Source organism: Gopherus flavomarginatus, chromosome 24 (genome assembly GCF_025201925.1).
Source record: "Gopherus flavomarginatus isolate rGopFla2 chromosome 24, rGopFla2.mat.asm, whole genome shotgun sequence".
NCBI lineage: Eukaryota > Metazoa > Chordata > Testudines > Testudinidae > Gopherus > Gopherus flavomarginatus.
In genome coordinates this window covers 9884307-9902755 of record NC_066640.1, presented here as the reverse complement: position 1 = coordinate 9902755, position 18449 = coordinate 9884307, and the positions used below count along the sequence as shown (strand labels likewise).

Here is an 18449-nt window from a genome sequence, read left to right as displayed (position 1 = left end):
CCAGCAGGCCAATAGCAGAGCTGAGAATAGAATTCAGGTCTCCCAAGGCCCTGTCCATTACTCCACCCACTAGGCCAAACTGCCTCCTTCAAGATTCTGTGGCAAAGCTCACCACAGTCCATAAAAGTCATTCCATTAACTGCAATGGGTTTTGAGTCAAAGCCTGATCACTCTCCTCAGTAGAGGCTGAGCTCTTCTTACACCATTCTGAGCATCTTTATCCTCTACTACTATCATTGGGAGTCAAAGGCATTGAGCCTGTTACAGGGCCAAGTTTGAGGGGCTCATTCGTCATTGAAATAGCTGGAGGTAAGCTGGCATAGCACTGAAGTGAATCAGGCCCACAGTATTTCAGGGGCCATTAAAGCGTTTTGTTTAACATGTGATAGTTGGAGCATAGGGATTGGGAAAGATGGCTAGGTGTCCTCCCCCAGTGAATAGCTGAGGGGCATGAAACTGAGAGCAGAGTAAAGAAGTTTGGGAGAGATGTGGAATTAATTCTGGCTGCCCCATGTCCTACTTGGAATGTAGCATTGGCCCAATATGTATCACTAGATGTGTCTATTCGGCCTCCTTTATTAACAACCTGAATCTGGAAATCCTTATTCCGAGCACTTGAACTCCCAGCCTCCCTTCCTGTCTCATGCCTGCAGTGATGTATGGCAAATATGCGGAATTAATTATTGACTGTTCACTCTACTGATTCCTGAATCTCAACAGATAAAGAGTTTTTAGTGTTTCCTTAATGTTACTTTGTAGTTTATTAGAGGCCTAGGAGGCATGAGGGGAAAGCTAGCGAAGTGACTCAGAAATGCATGTTCTCAGCATTCGGGCAATGCGCTTCCTTTTCAATCTCATTTGTAACCGGACCATTAAAAATAAATTATCAAAGCAAAGTGGCAGTGGCAAAGCACAAGGAAAAAATGTTTCATCTGGCTTCTCAAGATGCAAGCAGCATAGTGCACTCTGGGCTTCTAAAAATCATATTTCAATAATGCACAGGCAGGCAATGTTTTCTGTAATCCAGGCAGCATTTTCCCATCAACTGGGAGGCAGTGTCGGGGATTCACAAGGGGGTTCACTTCCCTTGCCTCCCCCAACTCCCCTGATCAATGCTGTACCAATGCACTGGCATGGTCCTAGGTGGTGCTAGGTTGCTGGAGATGCTATGTAAAGCAGTGGTCCTGAGCATGCTGGCTTGTTGATTGTTGTTATTATTTATTTGAGCACCATTACAATTTGCATCACCTCCTCTTTTGGGGCCAAATTCTGACCAGTGGTGCAAGCGGGCATAAACCAGCAGTCCCACAGGCATCAGAGGGAATGCAGCATGGAATCTGGCAGCCCTAATTCTGGCCTGTAGCTGGGTGGCCACTCGCCATGAGTCCCGTGGCTTTTTTGCACGGCCTTCCCTCTGCTCTCTCATTTCAAGGGCCCTTGGGAGTGTTGTAGTCTTTCTCAGGGCTATCACCAGCCCTTCCCCACAACAGGGTCAGTAGCCCAAAGTAATTCAAAGTGGTCCTTAGTGTCCCACATGCAAAGTCCATCATAGTAGCCCCATAGTTCATACGCACTTCCTAAGCCCCTGCCCTCCATAGAAGCCTTATTCTGCTCAGCAGACGCCTAGCATTCTGGCTGAGATTCCTTCCTCTGTCTGTCCCCCAATCCCCACCCTGCAGATTCCTGCTTCTCTCTATATTGGCATCCCCTGATTCCTCTCGGGTAGGACTCCTTTTGCAGTCAGGGCTGGCTTAGTCCAGGATCTCCAGCCCAGGGGCAAGCCCTCCTGTAATGTGGCCCTTTTGAAATATTGCAGAGATACTGGTCCTCAGATCAGCTATGAAGGAAATCACAGAAGGGCATAGTTGAAAGGGGCAGGGTTTGCTGCCTGCAGATTAATTTACCCCATGCTCCTTGTCCTTACCATGGCCATTATACCCAGCAGAGGAAGAAAGGATGCTGAAGTAGCATTGTGGGTTCAATTCCCAACTCTGTGTGACCTCACAGGATTTGGCTGCCTGATTCCTATTAGTTTTAATGGGAACTGTGCACCTAAAACCATCTTTGTAAATCAGTCTTAATTTGTCTTGTGCCTCAGTTTCCTATATGTGAAAAGGGGATGACGATCCGATCCTTATCTTTGTCTTAGGGGTGTGGTGATGTGATATTCATTAATATATGTTAGCTGCTCAGTTATTACAACGGGGGCCAGGTGAGACTGTGGGTGACAGAAACACATAGCATAGGGCAGAGTGGAGCTTCTCCTCGCTAGGAGAGGGTACTAGGAAGAGGAACTGCTCAGCATCATGTCGGTCAGTTTTAAATTCACTGGGCTTGGTGTGCGCAGCTGTAAGTCTGGAAGGTAAGGCCATCAATGGGGTGACAGTGCTGTAAGTGTGATCAGAAACAGGCCTGGCTCTTTGCGTTGCCGTGATGTTTCTATCAGCCCAATTTACAGGGATGTGTAATAAACTGAAGCAAATTGGGATCAGGGATTATCATGCATTAAAAGAGCGCTGCTGAGTCAACCTTCTTGCTCAGCTCATTAGTGTAACTTCTGTTTTCTCTGGAGTTGGCTGCAGTCAGGAAAGAGGCAGGGTCTAGTAGGTGGTGTCTCTGACATGTCTGTGCCTGTATCACTGAGCAGGAACTGTTCCAAGCTCTGGCTTGTATCTCATTTTGGGCCTGATCCTGATTCAGTTGAAGTGAATGGCACAATTCTCAATGGGAGCAGGAGCAGACTTTTATATTTTAAGAACAAGATTCTGCTCCCATTTACATGTGTATAAATCCAGAGCAATTCCAGTGAAGTCAATAGAGCTGCATTAAGTTGACACCGGTAAGTAACTCCGCTGAAGACACTCTGGATTTACAGAATTATGAATGTCTCACATAACCACATGAATCCTGGCACTGGGGCGTTAAGAAAAAACACCAAATATCAAGAGACGTGGGATGAAATCACAAGAGATGCCAACACTGGATTTACACCAGCAGGAGCTGGAGTACGACTGGGCACTAACTTTGAAAAGGCACCTTTTGAGTCCCTCATTCCATTCAGAAATGCCTTAGAAAGTTTTCTATGGAAAGTGAATGGATCTGAGTTCATTGGGATACATTTAAAAAACTTCCACCACTGAAAGTTTTCTAGAAACGGTACTGACCTTTCCACAGATGCCAAAGAGAGAAAAAAAAAGCCTTCCTGTTTCTCTGTAAAAAATGTTTCTATTTGACGATTTCCATAAAACTTTTATAGATTTTTTTTCTTACCCCACCCAGAGCATTCTTCCTTGGAAGGACTAGCAGAAGAGTATTTATCGGGGAGAGGAAAAAATAAATGTATGCACTGGCAAATCTTTGCAAATTTGTAAACCCCAAATGCATGTAAATAATGCAAAGCTTTGGATGTATTTGCAAAAATGCACTAGATTTATGGGCTTGTTTTAGCTATAACTGGGATCTAAGTTAGGCTTGTGCAGCATTTACAAGCTTTATGAAGTTTACAATGGAAGCAGTGCCTGTGCTGTCTTGTTGGAGGTGTATCCACCCACCCAGGAACAGGTCTAAGCCTATTTTTATTGGCAAAGCTCCAGGTGCCAACACCATACACGGCAACGGACCACATGCTGCTCACTGATCTTGCTGACCGTGCTGGGAGTTTTAATGTACAGTGGCCTTAAAAGGACACACCTTTCTAGTCCCCTCTTTGAATGAGATTGCACTTGGCTCTGCACAATGGGGAGAGGATATGTAGTGCTTTGCTCCCTGGGGTCCCTGCACAGGGTCCTGTTGTAAGGTAGGTTCTTCTACAGAGAGGATGGAGATGAAGGGTACCTCTACATTTGAGCTGGGAGGGCTGGTAACTTGAGTAGCTGGCTGTGCCACCACAGAAACACTATTATTTTGAGGCATTGGCTTGAGTGCAGCGAGGACATACCTGCCTACCTGAGTTGGGAATCACACCTCCCAGCTCCAATGTAGACATACTCAAAGAGTCTGTGCTGTAAATAGGGCTAAGTGGGACGACGTGGTCATGGGCTGAGTGCTGGCTCCCCACACAGGGGCTGGCAGGACTGGGCATCTTCACCTGAGGTCTAGCCAGCCCAGGCAGATGAATGAGCTTAGCTAGGTTGTGGAAGGACTGCCTGATTGGCCGAGGGGAGCCAGCCGGCCTGCTTTTAAGCTCAGCAGCAGGTCGCTGGCTGCTCCGTGCTTCGACCCACTTGCTTTGTGCTCCTGCCCTGCATCAGCTCCAGCCCTGTTATGGTCTTGCCCACGCCTTGCTTTGATCCTGCTCCAGCCCTGTTCCAAATGAATCCTGCCTTGCTCTTGACTCTGGCTCTGACCCTTGGCTCTCATTTCTGACTTCAGCTCCAATCCTTGGCTCTGGTTTCCAGCCTCCTGAGCCCAGTTCTACCCATTTTGCTGGGAAGCCAGCCAGTGCCTGGGCCAGGCGGGATTAATTTCACCCAGGGAGTACAAGGGGCAGCAAAGGGTGGAGGAGCAAGGCAAACAAGTGCTGAGCTGGTGCATGCGATCAGAACAAGTGGCGGGGGCAGTGCAGACTGCACCCTTAAACACAGGCACCATGAGAACACCAGTATTCAGGAGACCATAGTGAGATCCCCCTACCTATAGCCATCCATCGTCCAGAAGCTTCTGGCAGCAGCAAGCTATTCATTATTATTAGGCTTGGCATGATTTAATTTTTTTTTAATAATTTTGATGGGTAATGTTGAAGTTTATTTTTAAGCTTTTTTATTTTTGTCAATTTAAAATTTTCACAATTAACTTTAAAATCGTGTCAGGGATCACAGTTGTGATTTTCACAGTTGTGGAAAATTATAGAAGATATCAGACAGTGGAGGCGGGTGTCAGACAAAAATTATTTAATGATGGTAGACTTGTGATTCAAAAAGTTAAAGCTTTACAACCATCAGGGGTGGCACCAGGCACCAGCGCTCCTAGGGCATGCCTGGGGAGGCAAGCTGCAGGGGGTGCCCTGCCGGTCCCTGCAAGGGCAGCCGTCAGGCAGCCTTTGGCGGCTTGCCTGCGAGAGGTCCTGTGGATTCGGTGGCAATTCAGCGGCGGGTACGCTGAAGTCGTGGGACCGGTGGACCTCCCACAGGCTGCCTGACTGCGGTGCTTGGGGCGGCAAAAAAGCTAGAGCCGCCCCTGACAACCATTAAAACACAAACTGTTAGCGTCACATGACAAAATATACAGAGTAAATAGCCTTAAATCAACCTCTAATAAGTTCTCAAGCAACATTTTTCTGATCTTGCCTATCAGTAAATTTTGATAATATTTCCACTGGTTTTGTGCATGCAGTGAAATCAACATCTCCTGATAAAAATCTTGTCCTTCCAGACTAATTATTATCCATGTTGCTAATCCTAAATGTTTAAAACTCATGATACTGACTGAAAGTCACAAGTTTTTATTAAAATAATAAATATTTGGTTCATGGTTTCCAGCTTTTGTCTGCCACCAAGAAGGCCAGAAATGTCTGTTTGCCCTGGGCAAGGGGCTTATTAGAGTGGACTGCCAGGTCTGCTACAGATAAGATTAAGAGCAGCTTTCTGTTTAAATACCAGAATGGGTTTGCTTTTCAGAGTCAGCCTCTGTGGCTGTGAACTGGTGGATTCTCACCAGCCCCAGGGAGTTCAGCAGATGATCACTGAAGCCCCATATCTCAGAGCTCCAAGCATCACTACGCTATTGCCTGGGCCAGGCTGACCTGATCATCCCAGCAAGGCAGGGAAAGGAAACCAAGGAGAATGTAGCAGTTCTCAAAAAGGGTGTATCTGGTTTCAGTTAATTGGCATCTACACCCAAAGCCTTTAGTCCCCAAAATTTCCTAGCAAGGCAGCACCAGCTCCCCAAACTCACTACCTTTATTTTCTCCAAAGTGTTCCCCTCACTTTCTGGAGCTGTTTTCCCCTTAGCTCTCCTTCACCTTGCCCTGGAAAGGGCTAGCTCTGGCTTATATAGACCCCACGCCCCTCCCACTCCCAGCAGCTTCTGAGAGGATTGGTTAATTTGAATCAGCTGCTTGGGGATTTCCCCCACCCATGAGACCAGTCACACAGTCAGGGTGGTTTTAAGCCATGGCTTGAGTTGTGGGAAGTATCTTGGCACAGTGCCTGGTTCCTAATGGGGTGACCCGAGGTGCACCCACAATGCAAATCAAAAAGATGCTTCATCTCTTTGGGCCTCAGTTTGCTATCTGTAAAATAGGGATAATAAGTCTCTCTTTCTACCATCCTTTTGTTTTCTTGTCTATTTCAACTATAAGCTCTTCAGGGCATGGCCTATTATATATGTACTGCACTAATGTATATGTACAGCACCTTGTACAAAGAGACCTCAATGCTGGTTGAGGCCTATAGGCCTCATTACAAAATAATAATAATAATTAGTGTTGCCAACTCTTGTGATTTTATCACAAGTCTCACAGTATTTGGAGGAGGTGGGGTTAAAGCATCAACTCCTGGAATCATGATTATATCTCAGCATTCATTTATAAAATGAAAAAAGTACATTTCTGGCCTTCTTGGTGGCAGAGAAAAGGTATGTTTGAAGTGAATCAGGCCCATGGAGGGTAGGTTTATAAGTACGTTATAAAGCGGGGTGGCCAAACCATGGCACATGAGCCACATGCTCTTTTACAGTTAAAGTGGGGCTTGTGAGCCCCTGGAATATTCCCTCTATTCTCTGCTTACCAGACTGGGGAAAGGCACTCAGGGTTTCTGCCTCGTGGCAGGGTGGTGGGGCTTGGGTACTCCCTCAGTACTGAAAATTCTCAGTGTAGGTGAGACCTAAGGTGATATAATTTACATTTCTAGGTGGAGTGTACCAAGAGGAGTAGTCAGCAGGAGAGTATAACTTAAAATGCCCTTCTTACTCTCTTACCCTTGTTTCCATCTCCTTGGCCAGTAAATTCCACCATAAGAGAGAAAGCATGAAGGTCCTTCTTGGATAATTGGGCAGAGAGGTGACACAGGCTGGTGTCATGAGTAGAGTAGAGGGGATGGTGAGTCATCTTAATAGCATAGCAGAGAAGATTGATAAGGCTCTCTCTCCTCCTCTCATTGAGACTTTAAAGGAAATGGAAGCAAGAACCACTATAATCAGAAACAAGCCTCTGTCAGGCTGAGAAATCTCTGCTTTTCTCCTTGTAACTGGGACTCCGCCACTACGTCAGCTCACGCCCATCTCCCTGACATTGTAATTCACAGCCTTGCACACGTGGCGTCTGATGTTTTCACCTGATTCATGCACCCTTTTGTTGGGAAGAGATCACACTAGCGGGGAACAGTTCAAATCAAATAAACAGTCAAATGAATTTAAAACAAAAATAGCAATTCAGTGGCTGTGTTCTATTCCCACCACCATTTATAACTAATTGGGGCTTTGTTATAAACTCTCACCCAGTGACAGATAAATACTAAACTCCACTGGTTAACAATAATCACCCTAATTATACCAAGATGACATTTACAATTCAGGCAATTGCTAATCCATTACCTCACTCCACTGAATACTAGAACATTCAAATTAAAAGTTATTCACCCACAAAGAACATTGTTTTAGTAGCTGAAACAGCTTAGTAAAGGAATTTATTATGATAATTTGCAGCATTCCCATAAATAAAACATTCAAGAGTTGTCTCCCCTCCCACCCTACCCTGCCAAGAGAGATATAAGATAGATCTTTTATGATAAATATTTCCATCTCCCCTGTATTGTGATTTTTTAAAAATTGAAATTGTCAGACAAAGTTTGCATGCTTAAATGAACAGTGCTTCTAAGTGCACCTTATATGGCCCAGAGAACATGGATCAGCTGAAATAATTGCAAATACTCAGATGTAAAACTGCTGTAACTAAGAACAGTATGAATAACAGGATTTTTTGTTTTTTTGGTTCACATGCAATAAAAAAAAAGGATTTTGAGCTGACTTTTTTTTGTTGACTTTTTTTGGAAATTTAAAAGTTTTAAAAAAATTAGATTTAGACGGTTTTTTTGACAGGTTTGCATTTTTAAAAATCAATTTGATGGAGATTCCAGAACAAAGTTGTTTTGAACTGAAAAAGTTCAAATCACTTTGACTAGAAAATAAAACAAACTTTCAACTTTTTCAGAATGCTTTTTTTCCTCAACAGGAAAAAAATCTGGTAAAATAGGGAAATGTTTCACTGTTGCCAAATTTGTGTGGTTCACCAAAAACTGTTTCACACACAAAAATTCACCTTGTAATACCAATGGCTTTGCTTCACACCAGTGTCAGGGAGATGGGGAATCAGGAAGTAAAGGTCCCCTGGCAACCCCCCTGCTGACATCAGTTGGGCCAAGATTTCACCACAAAGTTTCAAAAGTGCTGAGTAGGTACTTTGCTTGAGATGCCAGTTGCAGGGACTGGGTCTCGGAGACTGAGTACTCAGCATTCTCTAAAATCAGGGCCTTTTAAAGATGATTCCGGTTAAGGCATCCAAAGCCACTGGTCTTCAAACTGGGGTGTGTGTGTGGGGGTCACAGCAAAGGTGGAGCCATGAGTATGGGTCAGAGCAGGAAAGCAGGCAGGGAGTTCCAAGCAGTCAGTTGGGGTGAGGGAGAAAACAGTCCTGCCCTGTCCTGCCCCAGCTTGCTGCTCTCCCCCTTGTCTCCACCCTGGCTGCTGGGAACTCCCTGATTATTCTCCCTGCTGCTGCCCTGGCTCAGACACTCAGTCAGCTGCCGCAGCCCCTTGTATTTTAGACCTTTTGGAACCCACAGGTGTGAGAGGCTCTGAGTAGAGGGAAGGGACGGTGGGGAGCCCTGGTCCACTCCATGTCATGCTGCTCTGGGCTTCTCCAGAGATGGAGCGATCCAGGTCCTGCCACTGGCCCCAGTGTAAACTGCCGGCTCCCCTCGGTCAGTCACTTTCTGCCCTTGGACAGGTGGGAGTTGGGGGCTCTGGGCTGTCATGTGACTCCCACAGAGAAGGTGAGGGTGAGCAAAAAAAACAAACTGGAAACCTCTGGTTTAGATCTAAAGAACACTAGTTTGTGAAGGTCAGAACAGTACAGTCCTCTGGCTGCTGCGTCCTTGTGCTGTAGCAATCTGCCATGCTAAGAAATTGTGTCTTTGGTCCCTACATAACAGTGAGAATATGAAGACACCAAATGGACACATCTGGGTTCCAAATGACCCTGTTTACTAACAGTCTAGTTACCTGTGTGCAGAACTTCTCTGTTAGGAGCTGGTGGCTTCTGTAATAGAAGACAGGGCAGGGCATTTAGAGGGCTCCCAAAGTATTTAAAGGGACCCTGCTGAGAGAGAAGCGAGGTGGCTACTAGAAAGGGAGGAAACCCAGAGTAGAAGGGGGCTGCAGGGAGAGAGGGAAAGAATTCTGCACTCCATCTGTGAGCAGTGAAGAGTGGAGCCAGGAGAGACTCTGGGAAGCTGCTGGGGCGGAGCAAACTCTGGCAGTGGGTGCTGATCAAGGGCTAGGGCCTGAACCTCCAGGGAGGCATTCAGCTGAGGAATGGAGCACAGGTAGGGTGACCAGATGTCCCGATTTTATAAGGACAGACCCGATTTTTGGGTCGTCTTCTTATATAGGCTCCTATTACCCTCCCACCCCCGTCCTGATTTTTTCACATTTGCGGTCTGGTCACCCTAAGCACAGGGGACATGTAATCTAGGAATCTACTTGATGACTTGCATTGGGGTAGCACCCAGGGTCCCCAGTCCTGGACCGGAGCCCCATTGTTCTAGGTGCTGTGCATGGATATAAGAAAACATGATCTCTGCCCCCAAAGAGCTTACGATCTAAGGGCTTGTCTAGAAGAAGAGTTATTGAGCAGCAAGCTGGAGTGTAAATCTCAGGCACACAAGCGTGCTGTGCGCTTAGCTGGCTGTGTGGACCCTGCTGTGCGCACTAAAAATCCTAGTGTGCATTGACCTGCAGGAGTAGGTTGGGATGCACTAGGGACCTTTTTAGTGCGCAGTAGTTAGTGCATGGCAAGCTGGGATGTCCACATGGCTAGTTAGTGCATGGCAAGCTGGGATGTAGATCTACAGCACTACTAGCATGCCAGTCACTAACTGTCCACTTCCACAAACCCTACGTACGGCAATGTCTATGCTCCTTTGTTCCTATGGAGCAACTAACCTGTCTTGGCAGCAATTAACTAGCAATGCGACTTGAATGTACTCTTTCTGTGGGTGTTTGAGGGGTGCATTCCATCTCCCTCAGGCTGCTCGCAGCCAGAGCGGTGGGTGACAGACTCACTCTGCAGCTCAAACGAAACAAAAGCAAAGAAACCACAATAGACCAGGCCTGGACTGACTCACTTGCAAGGGCTCCTGCTCTCCCAAGCTGTGCAGGCTATGCTGGTTCAGAGTCAGACAAGCAGGCTAGCAGGATCATGGCTGTGGGTCATGTCAAAGAGCCTGCTCCATCGCAAGGGACATCTCTGGCAGAACGTCAGAGTTGGGGTAGGGGATACCTGCCTGAGAAGAGCAATCATACTTGCTGCCACCAAAGACAGCTGATTCTTTCTTCCTTCTCTTCCAGTTCCTCTCCTGAATAACAAATATGCTCCCAAAAGAGCTGCTGGAGAGATCTGGGCCTGCAGTGTATGCTGTGTGTGATAGGACCAATAATAGCTACACTCCTAGTCTCCAAAAGGCATCTCAGGTAGGACAGGTTGAACACTTTCTGTCATAACTGCTTTTTGATGGAAAATCAGGTTTTTGACTCAGCAAACATTTTCAGGGGAAGATGTCTGCTGTCTAGGGAAAGTTCTAACTTTCTTTTTTTTTTTTTTTAACCGAAACTTTAGCCCAACATTTCCCCTCTGCAGCTCACTTTCATAGACTTTTTTTTTTTCAGAATAGCTTTAACTGCAAAGACAAAGCCTGGCAGCTGAGGCCGGTGGAACGTCACTCTTATTGCTTCTGGAGCATCAGTTGCAATCCACCGAGCCATCAGTATTGGTAATCAAAAGTCATTGGCATCTGTTGGCTCTTCTGAGGGCTCCGTGAAATTAATTTAAGGCATCTCCATCCAGATGCTAGTGGACAGGTGACTACCTCTGAAAAAATCTACAGGCGCTAAATGTAATATTCAGCAGAGATGCTAAGAATCAAGGCCCTGATCCAGGAAAGCAAGGGCAGTCCTATGCAGGTTCTTATACCACCCTCATCCCAGTAGTATCTGAGCACCTTCCAGAAGAGCATTAAGTCCTCTTAGCACGTACTTAACTTTAAGCATGTCCATAAAGTTCCATTGAAGTCCACAGGAGTTAAGCACATGCTTAATTTTGGACACCTGCATAAGTGCTGTGCTGAACTGTGACTTTAATAGGCAGTCACCTCTGAGGTCAGGGTTGGCTGGGGAGGGGCTTCGTGGGCAAGTTTGCTCTATTTATTCTGGGGATACAGTCCTTCAGCATTGTGAAGTCTCACTCTGACTCTTCTCCCCAGCACTAAAAAATTCACTGAAAGGTAAAACAGAAACCACCTCCCAGAGGCAGCTTGGCAGAAATCACAGCCCCTACATGCGTCAAGCAAATGTTTAATGGAGCCCTCAAAAGAAGGGAGGAAAACCTAAAAAGCTAGGCCGGTGTTTCTATAGGCTGTTTGAGCAACGCCCTGAACTCTGTGCTGGCTGAAGCCCACATGACCATTTGAGGCATGGAGCACTCTTGTTAGTGTTCTCAAACCAGAAATGTCCAAAGCTATTTGCAATAAAAGAGCAAGCCGCAGCAAAGCGAGGGCTCCTGCTGGCACATCTTCCCTCAAGCACCATCCACCAGCCTGACGGCTCTGCCAGCTTGGCTCCGGGTGCCAATCTCAGACAAACAATGAGCTGCCCAGAGGACTCCTTGTCTTCCCTTCGCCCATTCCTCCACTGATTGAGTTGTTTGCAGTCCAAACACAAGAGCTCGCTTGCAAGAGGCAAAGCAGATGATTCGTCCCAGAGTCGGTCTCATTCCAAATGATCTGCTGCCCAGATCTGGAGATGGATGGGGGATCTAATGGGATGCTGAGCCATGCAAGGAGAAGGACAGTATGGGCTAGGGATCAAGCATTGGATCTCTTATTATGGATGAAGGTTATGACAATCAAGGGGTGCTCCATTTTGGGTGAAATTCATCCCTGCACACAGGGTCTCTACAATACCTCTGACTTATGCCCAATTTAAGCCATAGTGGGATTTAAGTTATAGCCCTCTGCACAGGGGTAAGTTTCAGCTGTGAATTTCTGATGGTGTGTCAGGGAAAGATTCCCTGCCAGACACCCTCTTGGTTTCCTGTGTCCGCTGTGTGCGTACCTCTTGTCCCAATGCTCACTTCGCATCCTGGGCACGTTGCTCAGGGGGAGGTGAAAGCAGGGAGGGGAGAACCTTTAGAGTTTGGGGGTCAGTCTGGCAAAACACCCTCAAAGCTCAGATCCTTTCCTGAACCTCTTGAGATTGCTGGTACTTCCCACTCATGTTGCGCATGGAAATAGCCAGGAGCAGATCTGGGCATATCTAGGACCACATGGCTTCCAGCACTGCAGTATATGAGCAACTCCCAAGTGTTTATGGATGCAGCTTCACAGCACCCCTGAAAGGTAGTGAAGTGTTATCCCCATTTTACAGTTGGGGAAACTGAGGTACAGAGCGATTTAAACAACTTTCCCATAGTTATGGAGGGAGTCTGTAGCAGAGCTGCAAATGACTCCAAATCTCTTGAGTCCCACTGCAGTGCATTAACCACAGGACCCATCCTTCCTGCTCTAACCACTGCCCTTTGGTGATTCCATTCCGAGGTGAGAAAAGGCGATCTTCTGTGTAGGGGAAGTTCTCTGCCCGTCTCTCATCAAGCCCGTGCGCTGTATATGGTGGTGGATGGCAGCACTGACATTGCACATATGCTTTGCGTACAGCTGCTCCACTTCAGTCCCTCCCTGTGTGAATCCGTACCGGGGGCAGCTCGACTGCTTCTGTCCGATAGAGACAGATTGCTGGAAGGCTGCTCTCATAAACAAAGATCTGCAGGCTTATGATCACCACCACTCCTTCTTCTTCCCCCAGCTCAATTAAGAAACAACATATTTTCCGGCTCGCCTGCTCTGCTTCTATTTCCTCTGTCTCATGCTTCTGTGGAGGGTTTTTTTCCTCCCCCTACTTCTTCTTTCCTTCATGCTAGGGCAGCGCTGCTGAATGCTAATGAGAGAGCACCCTATTCACACTCAGGGCAGCCCTGCTTTACTAACCTTTGCAGATACCCAAACATGGGAGCAGTGCTGAGCAGTTTATTAGAATTACAATGGTAGTACCTAGGAACTCTGGTCATAGGGCAGGGCCCCATTGTGCTGGGCATTGCAGGGGCAAATAACACAAAAGCTGCTTTCCCTGGTAATCGATTTTGTGTGTCCGCCAGGTGGTTCAGTTTCAATCACCCTGGGATCTCTCCGAAGCCCTCCTGATAGACACCTGAGGTTGCCTTTGGTTTTTAGGTCACTCAAGCTGCAGCCTCAGGCCTCAAACACCACCACCATGATCCAGGCTTCATGCCGGTGAAGCCGGAGCACAGAGAGCAATTGTGACAGCCTCTCTGGCTTGGCTGACGCTGGGAAACAAAGTGAGGGTCTCCAACCTGAAAGCACAAATCTCTACAGCTTGAGCTAAAGGAACAGGCGCTCAACAGGGGAGCTGTAACAGACCCCATGACCTTTGTGGCTTAGGCACGGAGGGGGACACACACAACCCTCAAACACCTTGGCATTGTAGATCACATCCCGTTTAGTGCCAATAGAAACAGGTGATGATGGGAGCCAATTTTTTTTTTCTGCATTACATGAGTTCACTTTGAAAGCAAACACTAAAAGGCTAATTGTCTAGGGTGCTGAGCATTGACTCCATTTGACATCAGTGGAGTGGCAGGTGAGTTAGCAGAGACTACATTTGGATCCAAAGGTGAACTAAGCACCTTTGTGTTTGTGGGTAGAAGTGAAGGGAGACTTGAGTTCAGCCCAATACTGGGATAGACCCAGACTGTGAAGACTGGGTCCACACCTGAATCCCCCGATGTTCCAGTTAAACTGTCAAAATCACCCCTTAAGTATAAAGCATGAGCCCTTCCTGTCCACTCAGAGCTTCTGTCACTTTTCTGATCCCAGTTCTCATCATAATTCTCCATTTGTTTTCTTCATTCCTTTCCCTTCCAAACCTTTGGCATTAGCCCAATTTGCCTGTATGTGTTTCACTTTGTTCTTATCTCCCAGCTAAATGCCCAGTCAGGTCAAATTACTACCCTACCATGAAAGCACAGCCATTTCTCTTCTGATTTGAAAGACCAGATAGCATTTTGAATGCAGTTTCAACTCTTTCACCCAACACTGTTTTACTTGCACGGTCTCCTGCTTGAGCATCAGAGAGATTTGAAGCTCAGGACCTTCAGTGCTGAAAACACAAGCATCTAGTCCTTGAGCTGAAACAGCAAGTCCCTTAGCTAGCAGCAGTAGTAGGCTCTTATATTGACCAAGCATTAGAGGGATACAGATGCACTCCCTACTAGGTTAGAAGAAAGAGGATCCCCAGAATCTTTCATATATTTTGGGAGGAGGAGGAGAAGAGGCTTTTTAGATCTTGAATCCTTTGTTCTTTTCCCTAACTATAAATCTGAATTTCAGAGAGTGAGAAGCTCAGCAACTGTCTAAGTCTGACCCCTCTTAGTCTCTGACACTGGTAATGTGCACAGTTCACTGTCCCACCAAAGTAGGGAAATTGTAATGGCCTCTCTGTCTATAGATGCCGGTTGTTTAGCTGTGAGTAGTGGCAAATGCTTTCTCGGTCTGTATTTTTAAAGGCACAGAAAGAAAGAAGCTTCTGTTTTCTTGCTGACCTCAGTTATTTTCTGTCCTTTCCATTTCGGGCTGTATATTTCTTTTCTGTCAGGCTGGGATTTTTATGTGACAGTAGCTGGCTGTTGCACAGAATGCTCTGCAGCCACAGTATTGATGAGAGGAAACAAAAGAGGAACCAAACAGTTTCTCTTCCTCCCATTTTAGGTCAGGAAAATCTCCCCAACTTTCAGAAAGACATATTGAAAAAAAATCAGTAAATTTGTGAATGTGCAGTTAGTACTTAGCAGACAAATTACATTTCTTCCAAAATGCATTCATTTTCAGAGTACATTACTTTCATAATGCTGTGTGGAACATTAAATGAGAATTTCCCTGAGCTGGCTACAGAGCACACTTTTATATTTCATAGTCTGACACAGAGCCCAGGATAAGTAATGAAAATCTTTTAGAAAAGTGACAATCTTGTCTAGCAGCCTGGCCTGGTGAAGAGATTGCAACATAAAACAGATGAGTGCCCTGCTTGACAGCTAATTGTGTCGGGCTTAATTACAACAAGCAGAATTTAATCGGCTGTGCAGTGCGGGTTTTTAGGTTGGGGGAACCATCTGGAATGTACCTTGCTTCTGGGCTGATGGAAGGGAAAGGTTTCACCAGATTATGAAGACAGGGAAGCAACGGTGCATATATTTATAGGTAGGAGAAGTTCCTTAGTGTATTTCATTTGAGTTATATAATGGATTTCAGGGATCTTTACGCATACGTGCGCAGTGTTACCTGATGGCTGAGGCCTCGGAAACATTTCCTGAGTTGATTCGGTGGGCCTCATTCTCCACAGCCCTCTGCTGTGTCCAGCCACATTCACCAGTGCAAAGGGAACAGAATGGTAGCGCCTTAAACCTGCCATGCAATGTATGAATGACTGCACATGGTGCAGAGCAAAGGAGAATCGGGCCTAGTGGTTTTTTTGCCATCTGATAGCCATACGGGTAGCCTGTATGAAGGGAATTTGACAGTTCTCAGCACTGTTCCAGTGGCCATGTGTCCCCATAAAGGCCATCACTATTAGTGCAGTTGGCAACCTTGCTGGCAGCCTCAATAGAGAGACAGAGGGCTGGATGGGCTCTTGGAGACTGACCTTTTTTCTTGTTCCATAGAGGTGGTCCCTGTATGCCAGAGGAGTGACTGGAGAGGGGAGAGTGTCGTGCTGCACCTTTTTCAGAGCTGGGTTCTCCGTTGCTCCACCCCTCTGTGCAGTGGCTGACACCAGGGCAATGTGAGTGTGACATGGGTGTCTAGTGCTTCTCTTCTCATCTGTTATTGCTTTGCTCTGGTGTGAGGTGCTGGACTATGGAGAGTCAGGCCCAAGTGGTAGGGCAATAGAGAATCAGGACCTCAATCTACAGGTTTGGTAATCTTGCATCTTCCACCAATGCTAAAGCCGCATGAAACTGGTTTAAAAGGAGCCTATATTTATTAGAGAAATGGCATTGTGTCTCCTGGGTGGAATGTGATGACTTGTCCGGCAACTTCTGGTCGGCCAAGCTTTGACTCAGTGAGATTAAACTGTAGACAATCTGCAATGGAGGCTGAAAGGCCATTTGCAATCTCCCACAAGCCATTGCTTCAGGAAGCTATAATGGGAACTATGGGCTAGATATCCAGAGGGCTGTGTTGTACTGCTGCACAACTGGGGATGTGGGGCAAAACAGCCAGTGAAAACCGGATGGCCAGTGGGGACAGGCTGCACAGGCGGCTCTCACACTGGTTCAGTTAGCATGGTTCAGCTTTCTCCACAGGCCATAGTTTTAGAGTGAAGTCTGGCAGATGGCCTAAGCCCAAGTGTAGGCGCTTCTGAGTTCTAGGCCTGACTTGCCCTGAGACCTTAGACAAATAGCTTCACTCCCCCTGTGGAGCATAGGACCTACGTACTTCACAGAAGCTTAATTGGTAAATGCTTTGACGAATGCAATTGCTAAGCAGTGCCATAGAGATGTAGCAAGCTTAAAATAGATATAAAGTGGGCCTTTAAGTTCTATTTTTGCACAGTGTGTATAAGCCAAAGAGGAGGGTGGGATGTATAACAACAAGGTGCAGGGAGCTGGGCCACTTAATCTCAGTGGCTTTGTTGTGTAGACCTGCAATTCAAAGGCTGCCCCATGGAGACCACGGAGTAAAGGTTAGAAAGGTGCTGTTTCTGTGGCTTAAAGAGAATGTGACTCAAAGTTTAATTTCATTAGTGACCACCAGAATGCCAGGAAATTGCCAGGGCCTTTCCAGGTGGTCTCTCCTGGCCATTTCATTGACAATTATTTTATTGCCTACAATTATAAGACCCCTCATCACCATAATGTCTGGGCATGTTCCAGCACTTTGAAGCTTTTGGGTTGCCAGTGAAGCCTGCCTGACTTGTCATGTGTTGATTCTGGCTTTCCACTGGCTGCTCCCCTGATCCTCTGCCCTCCCACTCCCACAAAACCCAGGCCCACATGCATACTGGTGAGATCTCTGTGATCCTTTCAGGTCCATTGAACCATACTGATTCTCTTGCCTTCAGGGCCTTATCCATCCACAGGGGTCAGGATTTGGGCCTATAGTCATGATGTGATTAATCGCTGGGCCACATTAAAAGAGAGTCTTGTTTTTAAGCCTAAACCCAATTTTTGCTGTTTTCTGGGAGGAGCAGCGTCCTACTGGGAAGCAGCCTGTTTCAATCCAGATGAACATGATGGCCAGCCTATCAAAGCTGTTTTTCAGATTCACTCACGTGGCTTTGCAGAACCTTCTGGCATTTGGTAGGAGGAAACTCTGATTAACCCAACATTATTCTTAAACACCTATTGCTTCTGCAGCTGCTGTCCTGCTACTGTTATCTAAGGCGGCTGGGCGTAAATATTCTCCTAACTGCTTGGCGTGATCCTTTGGGACAGAAGGCCCTGTGTGAATGGAAGATATTATTAATTATCAGCAGCTCTTGCCCTAATAAAGGGCCAGGGTTTTTCGATGCACGGGGCTTTGATTCAACAATCATCTGTCAAGCAGCCGGCTTGCAGCCTCACCTTAAACTCTCAGCACAGCAAACTCTTTGCCAAATATAACCCGACTGCTAGGCCATGATGGATATATATGTATATCCCCTTCCCTGCCTCAATGATCAGACGGCGAAGCAAATGGCTCCTAAGACAGATGTGAGATCTTGGAAGCATGGAAATATCAAAAGACTTATTCTCCTGGGATGTGCCAGACATCATAGGCTCAGGAAATATTAATGGACCTTTTTCTATCAGTAAGAGTGGTGTGTAGCTTTGTGGTTTTCTGGCTTGCTGGGTCGGTTTCCTGTGGCATCTGGAATTATTACTGAGAAGTCACCCAGTGCCAGTTATGCAGATCCCAACCTTTCCTGGGGAAAGGGGCATTGATGGGTTTTATCTGTTTCAGGAGGTCTGGCCTCCAAACTATTACCACCACCACCACGACCACCACCACCCCCGCCAAAAAAAAAAAAAGAAAAAGAAAAAAGTGTCAGCATGAACTAAGTAGGTCCCAAGGAGGCAATATCTTGCTGGTAGGCAGAAAAACCTGCAAGGGTCTCCAAGTGGAAGATGG

General features: G+C 46.5%; 1 protein-coding gene across 1 annotated transcript in view; it reads left to right on the top strand.

Annotated features, from left to right (window-relative positions):
- TINCR (TINCR ubiquitin domain containing) overlaps nucleotides 1-13560 on the top strand; it is a 33931-nt gene extending 20371 nt beyond the window's left edge. Inside the window, exon 2 of the mRNA XM_050934513.1 lies at nucleotides 13497-13560. Coding sequence (XP_050790470.1) covers nucleotides 13497-13560 — 64 coding nt within the window. The remainder of the gene's footprint in view (nucleotides 1-13496) is intronic.
- Nucleotides 13561-18449: the final 4889 nt, after the last annotated feature.